Here is a 24,713-nt window from a genome sequence, read left to right on the forward strand (position 1 = left end):
TCCCACATGTACTCTGTGTTATCAGCGCACTGGTGTTGTTAGGTGTGAATGTGTACGTGTTAATACATAAGTCCATGTCTGCTAGTGTGTGTCTCCTCTGCATGTGGTCGCTCAGTACCCTGAACACATCCAGTATCTGCCTCGCAGCCTGCCTGTCATCTCTACTTTGTCCTTGACTTGTATCATATATACACCCACACACAAATAAACAGTCAGACTGAAGAAGACCCAGGCAGCTTCTCATCTAAAGGTGTACTCTACTTTAACACTGCATGAGTATGAAGGAATGCGTTCAATATGGAGATGCTTCAAATGGAATAATTCACATATTGCTGGGGAGGAGTGTTTGCGCTGTGGGCAGGGAAATGCTGGCTCTTTTATTTTAGTTGGTCTAATATAAAGTACTGCAGACATCCCTCTTAGGACTACTGCTGCAGTCGGCAGTGTCTGCAGTAAGAAGACCCTCTCAGCAAAAACATACCAGCTAATCCCTTTCCAGCGCTATTTGCATCACATAATGATAAAGCTAGAAGTCATTACAGTAGAGAATTGCAGGAATGTGTGTACAAAACTTCATATTGTATGTTGAATTCAATGACGCTACTGTATGGTTGTGTGATATGGCAAATGCATCATTTTCACCCAGACATTGGTCTAAATGTATAGGATTTCAGGCTTAGAATTAGTCCATTATTTAAAATAATTCTAGTGCAATTTGTACTGATTTTGAGCGTGATGTGCTCAGTGACCTGACCTACAGTATGTGGAATCTCATTACTAAACTGACCCATTGTCCTTCGTCCTCCCCCCTCCCTCCATCCATTCCTCCCTCTCTTCTCCTGACGTGGCCCTGTGGTGGTGGGGCGCTGGTGACCTTGAGTGAGTTATTTATAGCGTTGGTGTTGGTGGCGGCGCTGCAGACTGGGAGCTGGGTACCAGACGCTCTTCAGGGGAGACAAAGAGAGATGGACCCTGGCGAAGGTTAAAATCAAACCTCACTGGATGGCAATCACGTCATCAATTAGCTGATTTTGGTGACCTGGAGTAGGAATTCAGATGAATCCGATCTAAGGAGTCAATCAGCAGGATATAAACAGTTTGCAGATCGAGCTCTAACATGGAGTCAATGGGGATTCAAGTGCTTTAAACCCATTGTTTTAGATCTGTAAACACTGATACAATGGATCGTTTTATCATGAGATCTGATTCATCTGGATTAACTGAAACAAAAGCTAGTTCACCATCAATTTCACATTTTCAAATTTTGAAATCTCATCTAATGATGAAACTATGCGTCGGATGACAGTTTTTTTTAACCTACAATCAGTATTCCAAAGATCACCAAACACCAGTCACGTATTCATTTCAACACCTTTTATTTACATCCCCCCCCCCCCCCCCAATACAACTCAAATGCCATTTATGCATCATCTACTTCCATCACGTTTGCCTCTCTTCTTCCGTTCAGGCCATCGTCATTTCGACAGTCTTGGCTATTTTTGTCCCTTCACGTTTCCTTACAGACAGTCCTTTTAGACATTTCCCCAGTCCACCTTCCCTCTAGCCTGCCCCCTATCTCAGCCACTCAGCTCCGGCCTCAGTCGACGGGCCCCTGAAAGATGAGTTTGATGTGCCCCTGCTCGCCCGTCAGCCAGGTGCCGCAGAAGGGGCATGCGGCATGGAAGGCGTGCGTTCCGTGCGGCAGCGGGATTTGGCTCCAGCCCGCCACAGTTTTTTCAGAGCACACGTGGCCGCAGGGGCAGAAGGCGTGCGTCGGTGGCCCAGCGTCCAGGTACAGCCCGCCCTCGCAGCCAAGCCACAGGGGCACGTAGGGGCCCACGCGCCGGCACATGGGGCACTCCCTCTCCCCGGTACTCGCCGGAGCCGTCCCCCCGGGGCCCACGTTGTGGCCCTTGTCTTTCCGGTAGCCCCAGTTGTGGTAGCCGTGCACGTGACCACAGTTGACATAGACCCAGGGCTGCTTCTTGTCAACAATCTCTCGCCGGGCCAGGCTGGGGAAGGCCAGGGTGTTAAAACCCACGGGGCACTGGGGCCGGGCGGCATTCAGCTCCTGGCGGAGGGACTCCAGCTGCTTGAGGGTGGGGGTGCGGCGCAGGCCCGTCGGGGTACGCCACAGGAGGGTGGCACCGCACAGGTCAATCAAAGAGCCGTCCTGCAGGGTGTTGGACTCGTTCTCCACCTGGAGGGAAACGGGGTGGGGAGGAGGATTAAGAGGAGGATTCGTAAACAGGTACAGACAATACTGTAACTGTCAAACCATAATTATTTGCATACATTGTTTCCTTTTTCTGTGCCTTTGACTAATACATTTAGTTTTGTTTCCCTATCCTACGACCACTTTATGGCACTGTATTCATCCTACCCTGTCGCATACCATCAAGAATCGAAACAAACTTTAATGATTGATTCACAAAACATCATAACTCATAATTGGGAAACTCTAAAGCTCATCAGATGTTTAGCCTGACTGTGGAGTCCGTAATTTAACCACAAACACACACACACACATATATATATATATATATATATATATATATATATATATATATATATATATATATATATATATATATATATATATATATACATACATATATATATATATATATATATATATATATACATATACATATATATATATATATATATATATATATATACATATACATATACATATATATATATATATACATATACATATATATATATATACATATATATATATATATATATATATATATATATATATATATATATATATATATATACATATATATATATATATATATATATATACATATATATATATATATATATATATATATATATATATATATATATACATACAGTACCAGTCAAAAGTTGGGACACACGTACTCATTCAAGGGTCTTTCTTTATTTGACTATTTTCTACATTGCAGAAAAGTAGAGAAGACATCAAAACTATGAAATAACACATGGAATCATGTAGTAACCAAAAAAGTGTTTAACAAATTAAAATAGATTTTGAGATTCTTCAAAGTAGCTACCCTTTGCATTGATGACAACTGCACACTCTTGGCATTCTCTCAACCAGCTTCCTGAGGTAGTCGCCTGGAATGCATTTAAATTGACAGGTGTGCCTGTTCAATTGTGGAATATCTTTCCCTCATAATGCATTGGAGCCAATCAGTTGTGTTGTGACAAGGTAGGGGTGGTAGACAGAAGATAGCCCTATTTGGTAAAACACCAAGTCCATATTATGGCAAGAACAGCTCAAATAGGGAAAGAGAAACGACAATCCATCATTACATTAAGACATGAAGGTCAGTCAATCCAGAACATTTCAAGAACTTTGAATGTTTCTTCCAGTTCAGTCGCAAAAACCATCAAGCGCGATGATGAAACTGTCTCTCATGAGGACTGCCACAGGAAAGGAAGACCCAGAGTTACCTCTGCTGCAGAGGATAAGTTCATTAGAGTTGCCAGACTCAGAAAATGCAGCCCAAATAAATTCTTCACAGAGTTCAAGTAACAGACATCTCAACATCAACTGTTAAGAGGAGACTGTGTGAATCAGGCCTTTATGGTCAAATTGCTGAAAAGAAACCACTACCGAAGGACCAATAAGAAGAAGAGACTTGCTTGGGCCAAGAAACACGAGCAATGGACATTAGACCGGTGGAAATCTGTCCTTTGGTCTGATGAGTACAAATTTGAGATTCTTGATTTCAACCACCAGAGTAGGTGAACAGATGATCTCCGCATGTGTTGTTCCCACCTTGAAGCATGGAGGTGTGATGGTGTGGGGGTGCTTTTCTGGTAACACTGTCTGTGATTTACATAGAATTCAAGTCACACTTAACCAGCATGGCTACCACAGCATTCTGCAGGGATACGCCATCCCATCTGGTTTGCGCTTAGATCATTTGTTTTTCAACAGGACAATGACCCAACACACCTCCAGGGTGTGTAAGGGCTATTTGACAACGAAGGAGAGTGATGGAGTGCTGCATCAGGTGACCTGGCCTCCACAATCACCCAACCTCAACCCAATTGAGATAGTTTGGGATAAGTTTGACCACAGAGTGAAGGGCCAAAAGCGGCCAACAAGTGCTCAGCATATGTGGGAACTCCTTCAAGACTGTTGGAAAAGCATTCCAGGTGAAGCTGGTTGAGAGAATGCTAAGAGTGTGCAAAGCTGTTATCAAGGCAAAGGGTGGCTACTTGATTCCATATGTGTTATTTCATAGTTTTGATGTTTTCACTATTATTCTACAATATATACACACACACACACACACACACACACACACACACACACACACACACACACACACACACACACACACACACACACACACACACACACACAGTCGTGGGCAAACGTTTTGAGAATGACACATATTAATTTTCACAAAATCTGCTGCCTCGGTTTGTATGATGGCAATTTGCATTTACTCCAGAATGTTATGAAGAGTGATCAGATGAAGAGTGATCATAATCGCCAACGATAAAATACAGTACTGTGCAGCCATCTTCATCGACCTGGCCAAGGCTTTTGACTCTGTCAATCACCGTATTCTTATCGGCAGACTCAATACCCGACTAGCATCACCACCCTGGACGGTTCCGACCTAGAATATGTGGACAACTATAAACACCTAGGTGCCTGGCTAGACTGTGAACTCTCTTTCCAGACTCATATTAAACATCTCCAATCAAAAATCAAATCGGCTTTCTATTTCGCAACAAAGCCTCCTTCACTCGCACAGCCCTAATAAAATTGACTATCCTACCGATCCTCGACATCAGCGATGTCATCTACAAAATAGCTTCCAACACTCTACTCAGCAAACTGGATGCATTCTATCACAGTGCCATCCGTTTTGTTACCAAATCACCTCATACCACCCACCACTGCGACCTTATTGCTTTAGTCGGCTGGCCCTCGCTAGATATTCATCGCCAGACCCACTGGCTCCAGGTCATCTATAAGTCTATGCTAGGTAAAGCTCCGCCTTATATCAGTTCACTGGTCACGATAACACCCACCCGTAGCACACGTTCCAGCAGGTATATCTCACTGATCATTCTCTGCTGCCAGTGACTGGAACGAATTGCAAATCGCTGAAGTTGGAGACTTATATTTCCCTCACCAACTTTAAACATCAACTATCTGAGCAGCTAACCGATCACTGTAGCTGTACATAGTCCATCTGTAAATAGCCCACCCAATCTACCTTCCTCATCCCCATACTGTTTTTATTTTATTTACTTTTCTGCTCTTTTGCACACCAGTATCTCTACTTGCACATCAAAATCTGCTCATTTATCACTCCAGTGTTAATCTGCTAAATTGTAATTATTCGCTCCTATGGCCTATTTATTGCCTACCTCCTCATGCCTTTTGCACACACTGTATATATACTTTATTTTTTCTACTCTGTCATTGACCCATTTATTGTGTTATTGGCTTGTTTATTGTTTACTCCATGCGTAACTCTGATGTCTGTGTCACACTGCTTTGCTTTATCTTGGCCAGGTCGCAGTTGCAAATGAGAACTTGTTCTCAACAAGCCTACCTGGTTAAATAAAGGTGAAAAAAAAATAATAATTTGCAATTAATTGCAATTTGCAATAATTTGCAATTAATTGAAAAGTCCCTCTTTGCCATGCAAATGAACTGAATCCCCCCCAAAACATTTCCACTGCCTTTCAGCCCTGCCACAAAAGGACCAGCTGACATCCTGTCAGCGATTCTCTCGTTAACACAGGTGTGAATGTTGACGAGGACAAGGCTGGAGATCACTCTGTTATGCTGATTGAGTTAGAATAACACACTGGAAGCTTCAAAAGGAGGGTGGTGTCTTCCTCTGTCAACCATAGTTACCTGCAAGGAAACACGTGTGGTCATCATTGATTTGCACAAAAAGGGCTTCACAGGCAAGGATATTGCTGCCAGTAAGATTGCACCTAAATCAACCATTTATCGGATCATCAAGAACTTCAAGGAGAGCGGATCAATTGTTGTGAAGAAGGCTTCAGGGAACCCAAGAAAGTCCAGCAAGCTCCAGGACCGTCTCCTAAAGTTGATTCAGCTGCGGGATCAGGGCACCACCAATACAGAGCTTGCTCAGGAATGGCAGCAGGCAGGTGTGAGTGCATCTGCATGCACAGTGAGGCGAAGACATTTGGAGGATGGCCTGGTGTCAAGAAGGGCCGCAAAGAAGCCCCTTCTCTCCAGGAAAAACATCAGTGACAGACTGATATTCTGCAAAAGGTATGTACTGGGGTAAAGTGATTTTCTCTGATTTAATCCCCTTTCTGATTATTTGGGGCATCCGGAAAAAAGCTTGTCCGGAGAAGACAATGTTGAGCATTACCATCAGTCTTGTGTCATGCTAACAGTAAAGCATCCTGAGACCATTCATGTGTGGGCTTGCTTCTCAGCCAAGGGAGTGGGCTTACTCACAATTTTGCAGAAGAACACAGTCATGAATAAAAAATGGAACACATCCTCCGAGAGCAACTTCTCCCAACCATCCAGGAACAGTTTGGTGACGAGCAATGCCTTTTCCAGCATGATGGAGCACCTTGTCATAAGGCAAAAGTGATAACTAAGTGGCTCGGGGAACAAAACATCGATATTTTGGGTCCATGGCAAGGAAACTCCCCAGACCCTAATCCCATTGAAAACTTGTGGTCAATCCTCAAGAGGCGGTTAGACAAACAAAAACCCACAAATTCTGACAAACTCCAAGCATTGATTATGCAAGAATGGGCTGCCATCAGTCAGGATGTGGCCCAGAAGTTAATTGACAGCATGCCAGGGTGAATTGCAGAGGACTTGAAAAAGAAGAGTCAACATTGCAAATATTGACTCTTTGCATCAGTATCCATAGTAACATCTGACAAAAATATCTAAAGACACTGAAGCAGCAAACTTTGTGGAAATTAATATTTGTGTCATTCTCAAAACTTTTGGCCACGACTATACACACACGTGATTATCAGATAACAGATAACTGCAGATATAACAGTAGTCCTGATAACCAGACAGGTTTGAGGCTTTATTCCCCCCCCCACCCCCACTGATGACGACCTCCCCCTCACCAATTTTCCCCTCTGTTGGGCCGAGCGCGTCTCCCGCAGGGCGAAGACGTTCCCGCACACCGAGATCTCCCGCCACACGCCTGGCGCCGGCTCCGACTCAAAGTCTCCCGCCGGGTGCATCACCAGCACGCCATTGGTGGTCAGGCCGTCCATCAAGCCGTCTGACGTTCGCCATTTGGCAGCCCGCTCCTGAGAGACCCACACACAAACAGACAAACAGAGAGCCAAGGTGAGGGACAGTGATGGATAAAAGCAGAGACAGATAAAGAGAGAGAGAAGGGGGTAGAAGGAGAGGAAGAGGCAGAAAGAGAGTAAGGGAGAGGGAGAGAGAGAGATGGGTGGGGGAGAGAGAGAGAGAAAATAAACAGCTAACATTGCTTTTCTGCACTGCTATATTTAGACCAGAGTAGGACCACTATACGGACGAACACACAGCAATGCACACGCACACAAACATTGCAGGGCATTCAGTCCCTGCAGTGACAGTGTTATGATATTTTCTGTCAGTGGGCATACCTTTCAAAGCAGGCTTGACGACAAGCCATTCAACCAGTGTTATTGTATAAGCCTTTCAGAACATTTATGTCCTAATATTTTGAATAAACTTCCTTTCTGCCTTTCTACCTACCTCCATCCATCCATCTATCTCTCTCTCCCGCTCTCCATCCCTCCCACTCTCTCTCCATCCCGCGCTCCCTCTCCACCTCCACAGTAGCAGTGGGCCGAGCTGCCTGCCCGACTCCGCTGTCTGCCAAGGACATTGTGTGTGTGCCAGTTGTAGAGGAGGGAGCCGTGCGGAGGTTATTCAGCCTTCGCTTCATTGACAGCAGCTAGCAGCTATTGAGGGCTCTGAGGTTTCTCTCCTGTATGTCTTGCACCGGCCACATGCTACGATGCTACGATGAATTACGCAAGTCTATGTGGTGGGGTTAGGTTAGTCATCTGGATGTTATCGCATGATGATGTCACGACGTGGACACATTGTCTTATTTGTTTGTCCTTTGCAGTGTCAAAAGGTCGCATGTGGTGTCATGCTATCGTTGTCATCGATGCCATCGTCTGTAGTCAACGAAAAGCATTTAAAAGAATAAACACTTATTTCTTGTGTGATATCCACTAAAGCATATGTAAGTATATCATAACTCTGTCTGGTATATGAACTATCCTGTCATTGCCCTTGGTCACTGTTGGCACGCGACGAACATTGACCAGTTAATCGTTTCAAAAACATTACCACCTTCCTTCATCTAATCCAATATGGCCGCCATTCCTGCCCCTCATAATCAAATGCTAGTAGAGGTCAGTGGCAGACTGGCGGTGTGGCAGCACAGTGTGTCTGACTCTGACCCTAGGGCCGACTCCCATCGATGGAGATGAGTACAGCTGGACTCCTGCCTCCAATGTCTTCCACAATGACAATGGCCCCTCTCCCTCCCTCTCCCTTCACCCCCCCCCCCCAAATGGCCTCCCCATCTCTCCCGTGCCAACTCTCTCTCTTTCTCCATTTACACTCCATGTTCATCTCGCAGAACCCCTTCGATAACTCATTCCCTGTATGGGCGAGGGGGATGGGGGAAGACAGGGAGAAGGGGGGGGAACTGAGTGCCTCTGCCAGAATGGATCAAACACAAGCAACCCCCCTCTACTTCACTGCACTGGACCACTGCACTGTAATTTTAATGCAGTGTATTGTTGTGTTTGCTGATTGAAGTGGTTTTCAGCAAACACTCACACTCCCATGCACACGTGCGGGCAAGCACACGCACACACACAAACACAAGCGTATGTGCACATACTTGCACGGAGATATAGACAGAAGTGTTTGACGGATACAGTTACATATCAGGATATTATTTTTGCACTAGTTGGCTGTAGCGGCACCAAAGCTGCAGCATTTTTCCTTCATAGCTTGTTCTTCATCTTCTTTTTAAATTAGGGAGCCAATTTGTTTTCAGCACTTTTATATCCGTGACTGATCAACACTAGTTTTCTAATGGCTCTCTCTTGTCCCCCTGCAGCGGAGGGAAATAGGTTTGGGACATCAGATCGCAATAATATCACAGTATTGAATCATAACACAGGACATACAGAAGTGTGAGAGTCGTGAGCATCACAACACATAACGTATCGGCGCCGAAGTACCGTGATTGTATTGTATCGTGAGGTCGCTGGCAATTCCCAGCTCTAACACACACGTCACTCACATACCCCAATAAACGACTTACTGCATGTGCGTATCTGTACTTAACTATTTATATTTTGGACAACTTTTTACTCAACTATATTCCTAAAGAAGATTATGTACCTTTTTATTCCCATACCTTTTCTTGACACTCAAAAGTACTTGTTACATTTCAAATGCTCAGGGAGGACAGCAATATTGTCCAATTCACACATCTATCAATATAACACGTTGTCATCCCTACTGCCTATGATCTGGCGGACTCACTAAACACAAATACTTCATTTGTAAATGATGTCTGGGTGTTGGAGTGTGCCCCTGGCTGTCCGTAAATTAAGACAATTGTGCTGTCTAGTTTACTTAAAACTTCTTCTTTTCACTGTTGGATGAATAGCGTGCCCAGAGTGAACTGCCTCCTACTCAGTCCCAGATGCTAATATATGCATTTGAATGATGTCTGTGAGTATAACAGAACTCATATGGCAGGCAAAAACCTGAGAAAAAGTTTGTAGTTTTTGAACTTATCCCTATCGAATACACAGTGAGATATGGTTAAATTGCACTTCCTAAGGCTTCCACTAGATGTCAACCATCTTTAGAACGTTGTTTCAGGCTCTTACTCTGAAGTGGGACCGGATGAGAGCTCTTTGAGTCAGTGGTCTGGCAGAGTGTCACAGGCTCAAGACGCCCGGTCACGAGAGAGTTAGCTCTCGTTCCATGGCTTTTCTACAGACGATGGAATTCTCTGGTTGGAACATTATTGAACTTTTATGATAAAAACATCCTAAAGATTGATTCTGTACTTAGAATCTGACAAGTTTCTTCGACCTGTAATATAACTTTTTGAACGTTTCGTCCGAATGGACCAGATCGCGCTTTGGATTTGTTTACCAAACACCCTAGCAAAAGAAGCTATTGGGCATAAATGATGGACATTATCGAACAAAACAAGCATTTATTGTGGAACTGCGATTCCTGGGAGTGCATTCTGATGAAGATCATCAAAGGTAAGTGAATATTTATAATAATGTTGACTACCCAACATGGTGGATATTTCTCTGGCTGGTATGGGCTCTGAGCGCTGTTCTCAGATTATGCTTTTTCTGTAAAGTTTTTGTTGAAATCTGACACAGCGGTTGCATTAAGGAGAAGTGTATCTAAAGTTCCCTGTATAATAGTTGTATTTTCATCAACATTTATTATGAGTATTTCTGTGAATTCATATGGCTCTCTGCAATATCACTGCATGTTTTAGAACTATTGAACGTAACATACCAATGTAAAATAAGATTTTTGGATATAAATATGAACTTTACCAAACAAAACATACATGTATTGTGTAACATGAAGTCCTATGAGTGTCATCTGATGAAGATCATCAAAGGTTAGTGATTCATTTTATCTCTATTTCTGCCTTCTGTGACTCCACTCTTTGGCTGGAAAAATGGTAGGGTTTTTCTGTGAGTTGGTGGTGACCTAACATAATCGTGGCTGGATTAAAGAGAATTTTATCTTTAAAATGGTACCTAATACTTGTATGTTTGAGAAATTGGATTTATGAGATGTCTGTTGATTTGTATTTGGCGCCCTGCAATTTCATTGATTTGGCGAGGGATTCCGGCTAGTGGAACAGGGTTCCCCTGGAATTTGAAGTCTAGCATTTACTTTTACTCTAGTATGACAATTTAGTACTTTTTCCACCACTGTACATTTAAAACCAGATACTTCTATACTTTTACTCAAGTAGTATTTTACTGGTTGACTTTCACTTTTACTCGACTCATTTTCTATTAAGCAATCTTTACATTTCCTCAAGTATGACAATTGAGTACTTTTCCCACCACTGCACACATACACTGTATCAATTTAATCACGGCTCTTTGATTCCCATAATTCCCATTTCTCTGCAGTTTGTGGGAACGTGTGTGTATAGAATCCAACAATGCTGTCATAAATCCAATCCATTAAAAAAGCTGTGGCCCTCAGAGCCTGAAAGCAAATGCGGCCTGGCAGTCCAGGACGTGTGTCTATTGATATTTACCATTGATAGTCTTATCTCTAAACAAAGTGAGGCTAGGGCTGTTTTTGTGGTTGGGTGCTGGGCCAACCAGCCAATGAGAGGCAATAGCCCTAAGGCGAAGAAGACGCACCAGTGGTGTGTGTGTGTGTGTGTGTGCATAGGATGGGGCCAAGAGATTTCTAATTTGTTTGTCCAGTACAGACGGGTAATTTGTGTATGAATATACACCTCGAATAAATATTGCCCAAGAAGCAGACCACATGGTGAACATTCACACACCCACTAACAACTCCTACACACCACACCACCATTTCCTCCCGGACTTCAAGCAACCTCCACAGTATATCACACGTGGTGACGCTCATCACTGCGATGACATGGTCGGGGTGTGATGTCGCCCATGCTGTCACTCACACTGTGGCCATCACCGCGACTCACCCCCAGGAAGATGTTTTTGGAGGAGTCGAAGCCGGCGGCGTAGATGCGGGCCGTGTAAGGGGCGTTGCGCTCGCACATTATGCGGCACGCGTAGCGGGAGATTGTGCTCTGGGCCGACTGCCCCCCTCCTCCTCCTCCGACCCCCTCGCCTGCCGCCCCCTGGACCTGCCACCCACCGCCACCACCACTGGTGCTGGTGCCCGCTGTGTCCGTCACCACAAAGTCAATCATGCTCTCTGTAGATCGCCCGATCTGTAGGGCGAGGTAGGCCATAGGAGATAGAGGGAGATTCATGGTTAATAGAATTATAGAATAAAGTACAGTAGAATAGAATAGGGTATATGAGTGGAAACATGTCTTTGGGGAGGAGGGTGGTAGAAAAACTCAATTCCATTTCAATCCCACTGAAGGGATCAGGGTATCATCTGGAGTGTTGTGGAGAAATGCCCACAACATACCAGCAAACAAGTTTTGTTTCCTCCCAGGCTGCCAGGAGATAAAATGGCAGCCTTGTCACAGCCCCTGGTTGGAGAGAGAGAGCAGACAGATGAACAGATGGGACCGCAGCCCTGGAGCCTGCAGCACCTCAGATCCATTCTTCCCGCAGGAGTTTGGACTCCTTCATTCATCACTGGGATGAGAGATAGACAGCTAGAGCAGTCTGTCGCTGTCCGAAAGGAGAGGGGGAAGGGAGAGCGGGAGTCTGCTATCTAACACACAGGAAATAAACCCTCTCCTCTCTCCTCTTCTGACGGTGTGCGCCCCCAAACGGTACCCTTATTCCTTATGTGATGCACAGACGTTGACCCCAATGGGCACTGGTCAAAAGTAGAGCACTAAATAGGAAATGTCATTTAGGATGCACACACTCGGCTGACGGTTTCCAGGTCATTGTCGTGCTGAAGTGTTGGGGCTCTGGCTGACTTGGCATGTCATGTGTAGGTAATATAAAAGAATACTCACCTGAAACATGTCTGTGTTGGTGTCATGAGTGTACTCTACAATGACCGAGTGACTCCTGGACAGGGTGTAAGAGATGCTGTGCTGGCTTTTGTTGCTGAGGGCCTGTCGATGCAGAACACACACATACACAGGAACCAGGTCATATAGCCAGCTACTCAGGAAAGGGCATCCCAAAAGTTTTGCCTGCTTGGGAATGTATTAGTACCATATGTGGTAAGCGTTGATATAAACAGAGTCGTACATACAGTTTGTACTTTTCATTCCTGCACACAGAACATTTCTAGAGTTAATGAGTAAACATTTCTAGAATTATTAATTAGTGTTTCAAACTGTGAAAGACTGTCTAAATCGAGAGTCACCTCTCACCTTTGACACCAGAGGGGTGGAGACATTGTGGATGACATCAGGTTTGACCCCGTTGGCTTTGGGTCTCTTGTAGAGGGCCAGGCGACTTCTCCTTCGCCCCTTGTCCCCATTGGCCAAGGAACCATTGTGCCTGAGTAGAGTATGGACCATCATATAAAACACTTTTTCAATATACAACCAAATATACTTTACATTTGTATTAGTTGGCAGCCTATCTTCCCCATTCAGTTGGGATTGAGGCTTGCATGTATTGTCCTAATACATATAGTTGGATCTACACAACAAATTAGACAAAAACTTTAGATTACCTATGAGATGTGAACATGTGACACACTTTGGGGTAAACTATTCCTTTAAAACTGGACCAAATGGCTTGAATCTCAATCCATAAAGATTCATTTGGTTCTGAGGGGAATATTCCCTATATGGGTTAGTCTGCCTATTACCTGCCCATGTCATGATTGGATAGGGCTCATAAAATGTCTGCAGCTGGCATTACACTCCCTCTTAATAAAATCCATAGAATAGTCAGCCTTACTCGTTATCCACAATTATTATATACCATCACTGTATGAGTGAGTAAGACGAGTCTACAATTCTCTCTCTCTCTCTCTCTCTCTCTCTCTCTCTCTCTCTCTCTCTCTCTCTCTCTCTCTCTCTCTCTCTCTCTCTCTCTCTCTCTCTCTCTCTCTCTCTCTCTCTCTCTCCCCCTCTCTCCCTCTCCCCCCCCCTCTCTCTCCCTCTCTCTCTCTCTCGGCAGTTGAGGGTGTAATTTGCCTATTCTGCCCCAAGACTCTTACAATGGCATCATTGTAAGGGAGTCAAATGAGCTCTTTTTTTATGAGCCACTGAAACGGAAAGAAAGATACTGTGTGTGTCTAGGAGCTGCAAGGGCTAGTCTTTTTGGCTTTATAAAGAAGGTAGGAAGGGGGGTTTCTTCTAACTGACAAGGATAGCTTAAGAGTGTACACACAACCACTGAGACTTATGAGTCCATATAAATAACGCTTCTTCAAGGCATGGCGTGTATAACACAGTCTGGGATGAGATGAATGGTATGGGCAACTGTTGTACATATTAACCACTGTTGAAGACACATAAGCAAACACGCACAGAAACACCCACCCACCCACCAACACACCAACACACACACAGAGGGACAGGTAACCCACCCTAAGACGATGAGCTCCCCGTATTTGACGGGCTCCTTGTCCCCGGGGAAGAGTCCGTCGTGGGGCGTGGAGCATGAGCCCAGGGGAGGCGAGGGCTGGCTCTTGTTGCAGGACGGGCGCAGCTCCAGTGAGGGCGGGGGACACAGGGCCTCCGAGCTACCCTCCAAAACCATGCCCGCCGGCCACAATGTGGGCTCACAGCTGGGAGGGAGAGAAGGGGGAGGGAGCGAAAGGCGAGGGAGAGAGCGAGAGAGACAGAAAGAGATATAAGAGACACTCAAGACAATCAGTGCACCAAGACAAGGATACAGCTGTAGGCAGTCACCAATGTATCATCAGCGCATCAAAGAGTTCAATATTCAAATATACATGGCCTTTAAACAAAGACGCAGCATTTGTGGTCCTACTCAGACAGTCATCATGATGATGTCGCTATACTTAGAAGTTTATTTGTCATACTGCATTATGTGACAAAACAGAAGTACTCTCTCTTCTTTGCTGACTTGGTGCATTTGCAGAGTGTGTGCGTGCGGGCGTGCATGCCTGTGTGTGTGTGTGTGTGTGTGTGTGCAGGCGTGCGGGAGTGCATGCCTGTGTGTGTGTGTGCGTGCATGCCTGTGTGTGTGTGTGTGTGCAGGCGTGCGGGAGTGCATGCCTGTGGGTGTGGGTGTGTGTGTGTGTGTGTGTGTGTACGCGCACGCTAGACAGGCAAAATGAATAGGACTAGATGGGTACAAGTGAGCCAAGCATTTTCACGCAGGCAGTTAAATGCCTAAATCTACAGCCTCAGCTTGTACCACATTGTGTCTCTGTCTGACATATCCTACCATTGTTAAATGAACTCAAGTTCTATGGCCATTGGCAAGTGTTACTATAGTCCTTTGTAGGGCCAAGAATCACTCAAAACAAGAGAACATGTTTCCCAAAGCTTTTAAAGTTAACAACCAGATAACCATCAATCGATGTTCTGTCGTGTCCGAGATTCTTAACAAACCCTGTGAGAGCTGCAACTTTTCTCTGGGTTCAACATGATTGGTTTTCAGTTTTTACAAAAGGTTTATGGCTGCCTGGCTGGCTGTGGCATTTCAGTGGTTCGATTGGGAGCACTGTCAAATGAAAATAAGCACTTGGCATTAAAGGAATTGGACTAAAGATATGTTTTTATGATAGTCTAATGCAATTGTATAATAGCACAGGGATACATTCCAGTGGTGCTTTACAGAAACAAGCATCACATCACATGAATTGTGAATAAAGGAAAGATGATTATCTCCTCAAACAGTGGGTGCACATATACAGTAAAATGTCTATTTACATTTAAATCCCTTGACATTTGCAAATGTACACAAGTCAAAAGAATCTCTGCATTCCCTGTCTGTGTTGGCAATGAGGCAAACACAGGTTATATGCCAATGTTTATTCTAAATACCCTATTATCAATCAAAAGTGGGCGAGACCACCTACACCACGAATTCCAATGAAGCCAGTGACATCACACAGCCAGCCATAATAGACCAATGCCTTGTTCACTCTTTATGGATCATGAACATGACATACCTACACAACAACAAAAAAACATGTTATGGTTATAAACAGACTGGAATTCCAACTCCAGCTATATGTTATCTTCCCCCAGAAGTAAAAATAGTCTGATCACAGAAATAGATTAACTAGAACTGACATTATCATTCTGTCTATGTGTCCGATATCCTATATAATCTTGAGTTTGGGCAGTCCAACCTCAAAGCCCCATCCCTCAAAATGAACGGCCAGACCAGACAAGAGCATGGGGACCACAGCTGTTCCGGCGAGATGTCAATTGCATCACGACGTGAACATTAGACTTTATTCGATATAAACACGTCTAATCGGAGGCCAACACAGAGAACATCTCCTCGTAATGAGATGATGGACGACAGAGAGCAGATTTAGGCAGGCGGTCGCCATTTCATTACGGCTCTCCATTGCTATGGCTGGGAGATGGAGTGTTATAGGAGTAGGATGGAGAGAAAGAATGGACACAGGGGAGGTAAAGGGAGTGAAAGAAAGAGGGAGGGGAGGGGTTGAGTAGGGAGGGGAGGATGAGACTGAAATAGAAAAACCATGGCGGCATGGCCGGATGGATGGATGGAGGAGGAGGATTGAGAGGTGGAGAGAAACGAGAGGTGGAGATACAAGGTACCTTGCACTGATGTGTACAAGCACAGACAGACCTAAAGCATGACACTAAAACCAAAGGGCAAAATGGGAAACCAGAGATGGACAATGAGAATAGGAGGGATGGAGGCAGACAGACGACGGGACTGAGAGAGGGGACACACGGTGTGCGTGGGCGGTGTGTGTGTGAGACAGTGTGTGTGTGCGCATGCTCGCCGGTGCAGGGGTTTGGCAGGGTGATGGATTACCTGTTCTCTGCCACGCACTTTCTAATCAACCCACTGCCACAACCTGGGAGTGGTGAGAGACAGAGAGAGAGAGAAAGAGAGAGAGAGAGAAAGAGAGAGAGAGGTAGAGGGTGGGAGGGGGTTATTGAGAGAAAGAGACAGAGGAACAAAGAAAATCTGTGTGACAAAGGAAGACAAAGGGAAATGGAATAATAGAGAGAGAGAGATAAAGAGAGATAGAAATTCAGTCCACAGTAAAAGACTGGGATGGTAGCTATAGGGACCGGAAAGGAATAGCGACCACCGATAATACACAGGTCAACAGACACAAAGGAAAACAATGAAACATAGTGATGTGTTTCACGATTTCCATTGCAGTTATTACACAGGGTATCACAACGTAATCCAACGTTTGTTATATTATCTTTGGTTGGTTTCATTAAGAACATTCTTCAACCTTAGCTCCCCCTTTCTCCAAATGTCTCCCTCCCTCCCTATTCTTCACCACAATTCACCCACAATTCTCTCTCCTCCTACTGCAGAGGAAGGGTGAGTGTGTGTGGGTGAGAGAGAGAGAGAGAGAGAGAGAGAGAGAGAGAGAGAGAAGAGAGAGAGAAAATGAGAGAGAGAGAGAGAGAGAGAGAGAGAGAGAGAGAGAGAGAGAGAGAGAGAGAGAGAGAGAGAGAATATGAGAGAGGAGTGAAATGGTGGGGTGAAGCTCTTCTATCTCCATCCAGTAACAAATGAACAGAGAGCTAAATATACACACCAGGAAGTGATCTCAGGAATAAAATATGAATTCCTGACAACATTGATCACATTTTACTCCTTTCCAGACATCTTTTTGCTCTTATTTTTTTAAAATATTTTCTCCCATATCTGGAGGAATGTAGCCACCATCATATCAATTGCATACGATTATAGAGGCAACCATTTCCATTCAGTGATGGTTTGTGGTTTAACATTTGTAGCAGTGGTGAAACCAAAAAAGAGAGTTCTTCTACCTGGAACCAAAAGGGGTTATTCAAAGGGTTATCCAAGGGGGACAGCCAAATAACCCGTTTTGGTTCTAGATAGCACCTTTTATTCTCTCAGAGTGTACTGCAGTGAACTCCATGGTATTGCCTCGTGTCAGCTTCTTCCTGATACTGGATATCACTGGGAATACATTTCCGCTGCACATGACCGTACTGTCAGGGTAGCTGTGATACTATCTGCAACATTTTATCTTGGTATGCAACACGACGAAAACATGACAACGAGGGACTCAGATTTAGCACCTTGCTAAGAAAAGCAAGATGTTTTGGCAGGAGATAAACTGAGGTATGCCGTAACTCTACTCTACTGGTATGTTTAAATTCATATCACACACCACAATTCCCAAACATGCCCAATGCTAGCTGACAGAGGCTATCTAACCTACACAGTATGCACAGGCACATGAGGACATACGACTCTGTCGGAAAAACCTGAGTTATTGCATTGATTGCCAGTCAATTGTCGGTCATGGTCTATGGTGGCCAAGGTGTCACCTGTTATCGAAGCAGACACAAAGCCCGATAGCACTGGTGTTGTGTACTAATGGGCCTGCCTGATAAAGTCTGTGACCGGGCTAGTGCTGTGCAGTGCAGTGGGTGCTATGTTGCCATTAATGGAGAGGGAACAACATACTACCTCAGAGACTGAGAGAAAGTGTGTGTGTGTGTGTGTGTGTGTGTGTGCGCGCGTGTGAGATTGTGTGTGTCTTTCCAACAAACTTCAAGAGGGTTCCACCTTCACCAGGTTAGAAAAATCACTCACACAATATTCTACACTAGGAGACAAATATTCTGAGTAAAGAAATCCTCCTTTCACATCAAGCTGGCACACAGGCATAATAGAGCCTGTGGTATCCCAATAGAGTGCTTAGTCAAACTCTGAGACAACAACAACATCATCCATTACCAGGTTCAACCATCCATCCCATACTACATCTTAGTCCAAGTTTTTTTGTCTGTATCTTCTCGGAAAAGGGGCCCTTGTTCAGTGACAACCCATTGTATTCCCCCAGAGTCACATTGGGGTATCTTTGCCAGGTGCTATTTACATTTTGCCAGGTAATTGATTTTCGGTTCCAAACACCCTTTTTACATGTTCAGAGTTGAGGATGTTCTCTTCCTTTACTGAGACTACTTCTTGTCAGGTTCATATCTCAATAGCTAAAATGCACAGGTTAATATACGTATATCTCAATGGTTCAAATGGCTTCGGCCTACACTTGGCCTAAGGTTCCCCTTAAGACTTTATAGTATTTTGTCGGTAAGTATACGTTATGTAATCTCTCTGTGTTATTGCCACCTCCACCTACCTGCTTGACCCCTCTGGCTTTACAAGAAGACACACAGGTGGGCCGCTCAGTTACCTCATCACCTCTTCACCGGTACCACACACACTCTGACTCACCCTCTCTTTTTCTCCTTTCCTCATTACTCACCCTCTTGCTATCCCACTCTCCTCTCTTCCTCTCTCCCCCGTCACTCATCCTCACCGTCTTTCTCTTTCTCTATCCCTCCCTCTCTCTCTCTTTCTCTCAGTCTCTCTCTCTCTCTCTCTCTTTCTCCCACGTGTCACAGCAGACAACCAGCTTACGGACTGCCTGTATGAGTAAGCATCAGTCATGCAAGATTCATCTGTGCGACTGTAGACAGAAGTCCATTTAAGACTGAAGCACGCATTTTGAATGGGATTATGCTTAAGTGTGAGGAATTTACTCATTAGGATTGTCTGTATTTACTCTTTGAAGTTGTAAACAGTATTAATGAAGTTGTGTATTTACCCTATAGGGGGAAGAGGAAGAATAGGAGGAAGAACAGGGGCAGGCAAAAGAGAAACAAAACAGACAGATTCCCAGTAGGCTCTAGCGGGGACACAGCAGGAGAACATCGAGGCCTCTTTAACAAGCACAGCAAGACCACAGCAAAACTACAGTACATGATGGGGAATAGGAAACTGGTTATATGGAACATACAAATTGAGAATGAGATGCTGCAAACCTGTTGTTTTTGTGTGTGTGTGTCTCCATAATGTCTACTGTATACACACCATCATATACATGTAAACAGTACCAGTCCACCTTCTCATTCAAGGGTTTTTCTTTATTTTTATTATTTTCTACATTGTAGAATAATAGTGAAAACATCAAACTATGAAATAACACATATATGGAATCATGTAGTAACCAATGAAGTGTTAAAAAAATCTACAAATATTTTATATTTGAGATTCGTCAAAGTAGCCACCGTTTGCCTTGATGACAACTTTGCACACTCTTGGCATGCTCTCATCCAGCATCACCTGGAATGATTTTCCAACAGTCTTGTAGTAGTTCCCACATATGCTGAGCGCTTGTTAGCTGATTTTTCTTCACTCTGTGGTCCAACTTATCCCAAACCAACTCAATTGGGTTGAGGTCGGGTGATTGTGGAGGCCAGGTAATCTGATGCAGCACTCCATCACTCTCCTTCTTGATCAAATAGCCCTCACACAGCCTGGAGGGATGTTGGGTCATTGTCCTGTTGAAAAACAAATGATAGTCCCACTAAGCGCAAGCCAGATGGGATGGGGTATTGCTGCGGAATGCTGTGGTAGCCATGCTGATTAAGCGTGTCTTGAATTCTAAATAAATCACAGACCCCAACACCATCACACCTCCTCCTCCATGATTCACGTTGGGAACCACACATGCGGAGATCATCCGTTCACCTACTCGGCGTCTCACAAAAACACAGCGGTTGGAAACAAAAATCGCAAATTTGGACTCATCAGATTTCCACCGGTCTAATATCCATTGCTTGTGTTTCTTGGCCCAAGCAAGTCTCTTCTTCTTATTGGTGTCCTTTAGTAGTTTTTTCCCCCAGCAATTCGACCATGAGTTGACATTTTCCAGATTGACTGACCTTTATGTCTTAAAGTAATAATGGACTGTCGTTTCTCTTTGCTTATTTGAGCTGTTCTTGCCATAATATGGACTTTTACCAAACAGGGCTATCTTCTGTATACCACCCCTACCTTGTCACACAAATGATTGGCTCAAAGCATTAAGGAAAGAAATTTTACAAATGGACTTTTAACAAGGCACACCTGTTAATTGAAATGCATTCCAGGTTGAGAGAATGCCAAGAGTGTGCAAAGCTGTCATCAAGGCAAAGGGTGGCAACTTTGAAGAATCTCAAATATAATCTTTTAATTTGTTTAACACTTTTTTGGTTGCTATGTGATTCCATATGTGTTATTTCATAGTTTTGATGTTTTCACTATTATTCTACAATGTAGAAAATTGTAAAAAATAATGAATAACCCTGGAACGAGTAGGTGTGTCCAAACTTTTGACTGGTACTGTATTTATATTCCAGACTCTGACATTGCTCGTTCTAATATTTTTTTATATTTCTTAAGTCTATGCTTTGTATTGTTAGGTAGGCTATTACTGCACTGTTGGAGCTAGGAACAAAAGCATTTCACTAAACCTGCGATAACATTTGCAAAAAATGTGTACGAGACCAATACATTTGGATTTGATTTGTGTGTGAGTGTGTGTGTGTGTGTGTGAGTGTTTGTGTTATACTGTACACATAATACAGTATATGGCAAATGAACACAGATTTGTTAGACTGGGACCTTTGTTAATTTCTAAGATCTTTATCTATACAACTTATTTTATCTTAAACAATTATATATATTTTTGTGTATGTTGGACAAGAGGCCATAATGGAACCAAACCTGCTCAATAATATTTTTACACTTCCAGGTTCCACAATGTATACTTGCACTCCAAAGTCTGAGGGAGTTGTGAGCCATCTTGTTCCCCATTATCATCATGCGTATAGGATTTTGTTTTCTCAGCAAGCAGGCCTCCCCAAATAACATAATTTGCCAAACACCTAATCAGAATAAATAGGCTATGCTCAGAGTCCTTCAGCTATGCGATAAGGCTAAGCGAAACATATTTTGATATGTAATATAAACCAACGAAGCTACACACTGACTTGGGCACTGAGAACATGATCATGGCTGGTTCTGCTCTGTGCCTTCAAGGGCCAGATTGCAGAGGATTGCGTGTCCCTCTGTTATGCTCACGACGGACGCCTATGATCGCTATAGCCAAGGAGACGCAATCATTTTAATCAAGGACTTGTCATTTTGCTCATTATAATCATAGCCGATATAGCATGGAAGATGACATTTCAGTTGGATATAAAAATTGCAGCTATTAAAACCTTGTTTAATGTAGGCTTGCTGAAAGAATCATCGCAGGAAAAAAATATGTTGGGCTATATTAAAAAAATGACATGTTATGGTGAAAAGTGATTATGATGGGCAGGTAATTACAATATATTTGGGCCTACTGAGGTTAGTGTTTTTTTAATAGCCTACCCATTGTAATAATTGCTTATTTGTTTTAACGTTTCTCTGCTCCATAGCACAGCAGTCTTTGAGGCAGGGAAGTACACGAGGGAATCCACTGCACAGACAATAAATACTACAATAACAAGACATCGCCACGCACGCAAGCACACACGCAGAGACAACAGCATAGCCTATACGATCTGCTACCATGAATGTAAGAAAATAAAAAAAGACATAAGACGGGCCAATTGTCAAACCACTTCAGCACCGAAACACACATTGATGGACAGTAGCCTAATTGAACAGGTTGGCAAATGAATCAATAAATACCCGCTAATGTGTGCCGAAGGAGGTCCGTTAGATTTTTTTATTCCCTTTGGGATTGTGTCAATCCCCGTGCGGCCTCAATATCGGACGTCGTGCCGTTGTTAAAACACCACCTGCGAAGGTATGTTGGATGGAACAACCATTGGACCGGACAGTCGGCATTGCCTCTCCGTTGTCATCGGGTACATCGGAGACTGCGAGATGCTCTTTCCTCCCGGAGACTATTCGTGGTCCAGACAGCCCGTTGTCACGCCCATCTCTCTTTAGCACTCTACCTTGGAAAAAACACAGGAGTAACGCCGACACACCATCGCCCACATTATTGCCTCTCTGCGGTTGATCAGGATTCCGAGATTCTTGCGTAAGATTTGCACAATGTGCTGGCTCCACCTACCTGCTGATCCCAGCCCATGCGCATGATGCTTGTACATTACAGTTGGTAGGCTACTGTAAAGAGGCGCTGTTCAGGAAGGTACAGTTGCCAAGGCAGTGTGTAGATTATTCTGTGTGAATGATCATGTATTTTATTTTTTAAAGAAACACCTCCAGCTCTATATTATAGGGAGATGTGATAATAGAGGTTGTAAAATTGAAGAAAGAGCAATCTGTTGACTTGCTTAAAAACGTATGTGCTTCCACTTTCCAAGGAAAAATAACAGAAAATACACTACATGGCCAAAAGTCTACATTTCAACAAGTCAGTTCGTCAAATTTCTGCCCTGCTACAGCTTCCCAGGTCACCTGTAAGTGCTGTTATTGTGATATGGAAATGTATAGGAGCAACAACGGCTCAGCCCTGAAGTGGTAGGCCACACAAGCTCACAGAACGAGTGTTGAGTGTTAAAGCGTTTAGCGTGTAAAAAAATAATCTGTTCTCGGTTGCAACACTCACTACAGAGTTCCAAACTGCCTCTGGAAACAACGTGTTTGTCCTGACCTTCATGAAATGGGTTCCAGGTGAAGCTGGTTGAGAGAATGCCAAGAGTGTGCAAAGCTGTCATCAAGGCAAAGGGTGGCAACTTTGAAGAATCTCAAATATAATCTTTTAATTTGTTTAACACTTTTTTTGGTTGCTATGTGATTCCATATGTGTTATTTCATAGTTTTGATGTCTTCACTATTATTCTACAATGTAGAAAATTGTAAAAAAAAATAATGAATAACCTTGGAATGAGTAGGTGTGTCCAAACTTTTGACTGGTACTGTATTTATATTCCAGACTCTGACATTGTTCGTTCTAATATTTTTTTTTATATTTCTTAAGTCTATGCTTTGTATTGTTAGGTAGGCTATTACTGCACTGTTGAAGGTAGGAACAAAAGCATTTCACTAAACCTGCGATAACATTTGCAAAATATGTGTACGAGACCAATAAATGTGGATTTGATTTGTGTGTGAATGAGTGTGTGTGTGTGTGTGTGTGTTTGTGTTATACTGTGAACATAATACAGTATATAGCAAATTAACACAGATTTGTTAGACTGGGACCTTTGTTAATTTCTAAGATCTTTATCTATACAGCTTATTTTATCTTAAACAATTATATATATTTTTTTGTGTGTTGGACAAGAGGCCATAATGGAACCAAACCTGCTCAATAATATTTTTACACTTCCAGGTTCCACAATGTATACTTGCACTCCAAAGTCTGAGGGAGTTGTGAGCCATCTTGTTCCCCATTATCATCATGCGTATATAGGATTTTGTTTTCTCAGCAAGCAGGCCTCCCCAAATAACATAATTTGCCAAACACCTAACCAGAATAAATAGGCTATGGTCGGAGTCCTTCAGCTATGCGATAAGGCTAAGCTAAACATATTTTGATATGTAATATAAACCAACGAAGCTACACACTGACTTGGGCACTGAGAACATGATCATGGCTGGTTCTTTTGCTTACTACATGATTCCATTTGTGTTATTTCATAGTTTTGATGTCTTCACTATTATTCTACAATGTAGAAAACAGTAAAACATTAAGAAAAACCCTGAAATGAGTAGATGTGTCCAAACTTTTGACTGGTACTGTATAAAAAGCATACCAGTTTCATTTTATGGACCACAAAATGTACAGCTGTTTTTCAATTGAATTATTATACAATATTCTTGCAAACATTATAATGTTATTTATATGGGGGATACAACCATCCTGTCCTGAAGATTTTGCGGTGAAGAGACAGAATCATTAGATAAAGTCTTGTTTTGGTACTGTCCAAAATGTATGTAGCTTGTTTTTGGTCTCAGGTTCGGGAATGGCTGAAGAATTGCAACATTTACCTGGAGTCTTCTTGGGTATGACACTCCAAGCTTGGCACACCTGTATTTGGGGAGTTTCTCCCATTCTTCTCTGCAGATCCTCT

General features: G+C 43.4%; 1 protein-coding gene and 1 long non-coding RNA gene across 4 annotated transcripts; one reads left to right on the forward strand and one right to left on the reverse strand.

Moving 5' to 3' along the window:
- Positions 1 to 1,367: 1,367 nt before the first annotated feature.
- On the reverse strand, positions 1,368 to 22,733 carry LOC124007624 (E3 ubiquitin-protein ligase pellino homolog 1-like). Of its 3 annotated transcripts, none has more exons than XM_046318260.1 (8): positions 22,357 to 22,733; positions 16,663 to 16,705; positions 14,258 to 14,458; positions 13,086 to 13,215; positions 12,720 to 12,830; positions 11,757 to 12,008; positions 7,117 to 7,305; positions 1,368 to 2,200 (listed from the first exon to the last, which is right to left on the reverse strand). In XM_046318260.1, exons 3-8 carry the CDS (start codon positions 14,428 to 14,430, stop codon positions 1,598 to 1,600), a joined length of 1,458 nt encoding a protein of 485 aa, XP_046174216.1. In that variant the 5' UTR covers positions 14,431 to 14,458; positions 16,663 to 16,705; positions 22,357 to 22,733; the 3' UTR covers positions 1,368 to 1,597. The 3 variants fall into 3 exon arrangements, with proteins under 3 accessions (XP_046174216.1, XP_046174218.1, XP_046174217.1); XM_046318262.1 differs by having other exon boundaries at positions 12,720 to 12,821; positions 22,357 to 22,732; XM_046318261.1 differs by lacking the exon at positions 16,663 to 16,705.
- On the forward strand, positions 6,734 to 8,237 carry LOC124007626. The gene is made up of 2 exons (XR_006833980.1): positions 6,734 to 7,345; positions 7,829 to 8,237. It is a non-coding gene; the product is annotated as an uncharacterized LOC124007626 (long non-coding RNA).
- Positions 22,734 to 24,713: the final 1,980 nt, after the last annotated feature.

This window comes from Oncorhynchus gorbuscha, linkage group LG21 (assembly GCF_021184085.1).
Source record: "Oncorhynchus gorbuscha isolate QuinsamMale2020 ecotype Even-year linkage group LG21, OgorEven_v1.0, whole genome shotgun sequence".
Taxonomy (NCBI): Eukaryota; Metazoa; Chordata; class Actinopteri; order Salmoniformes; family Salmonidae; genus Oncorhynchus; species Oncorhynchus gorbuscha.

Coding starts and splice junctions, on each gene's coding strand:
- LOC124007624 (XM_046318261.1), bottom strand. CDS start 14,430: ATGGTTTTGGAGGGTAGCTCGGAGGCCCTGTGTCCCCCGCCCTCACTG. Junction 12,831..13,085: donor CCACCCCTCTGGTGTCAAAG/GTGAGAGGTGAC, acceptor GTGTGTGTTCTG/CATCGACAGGCCCTCAGCAA. Junction 12,009..12,719: donor CCAACACAGACATGTTTCAG/GTGAGTATTCTT, acceptor CTCGCCCTACAG/ATCGGGCGATCTACAGAGAG.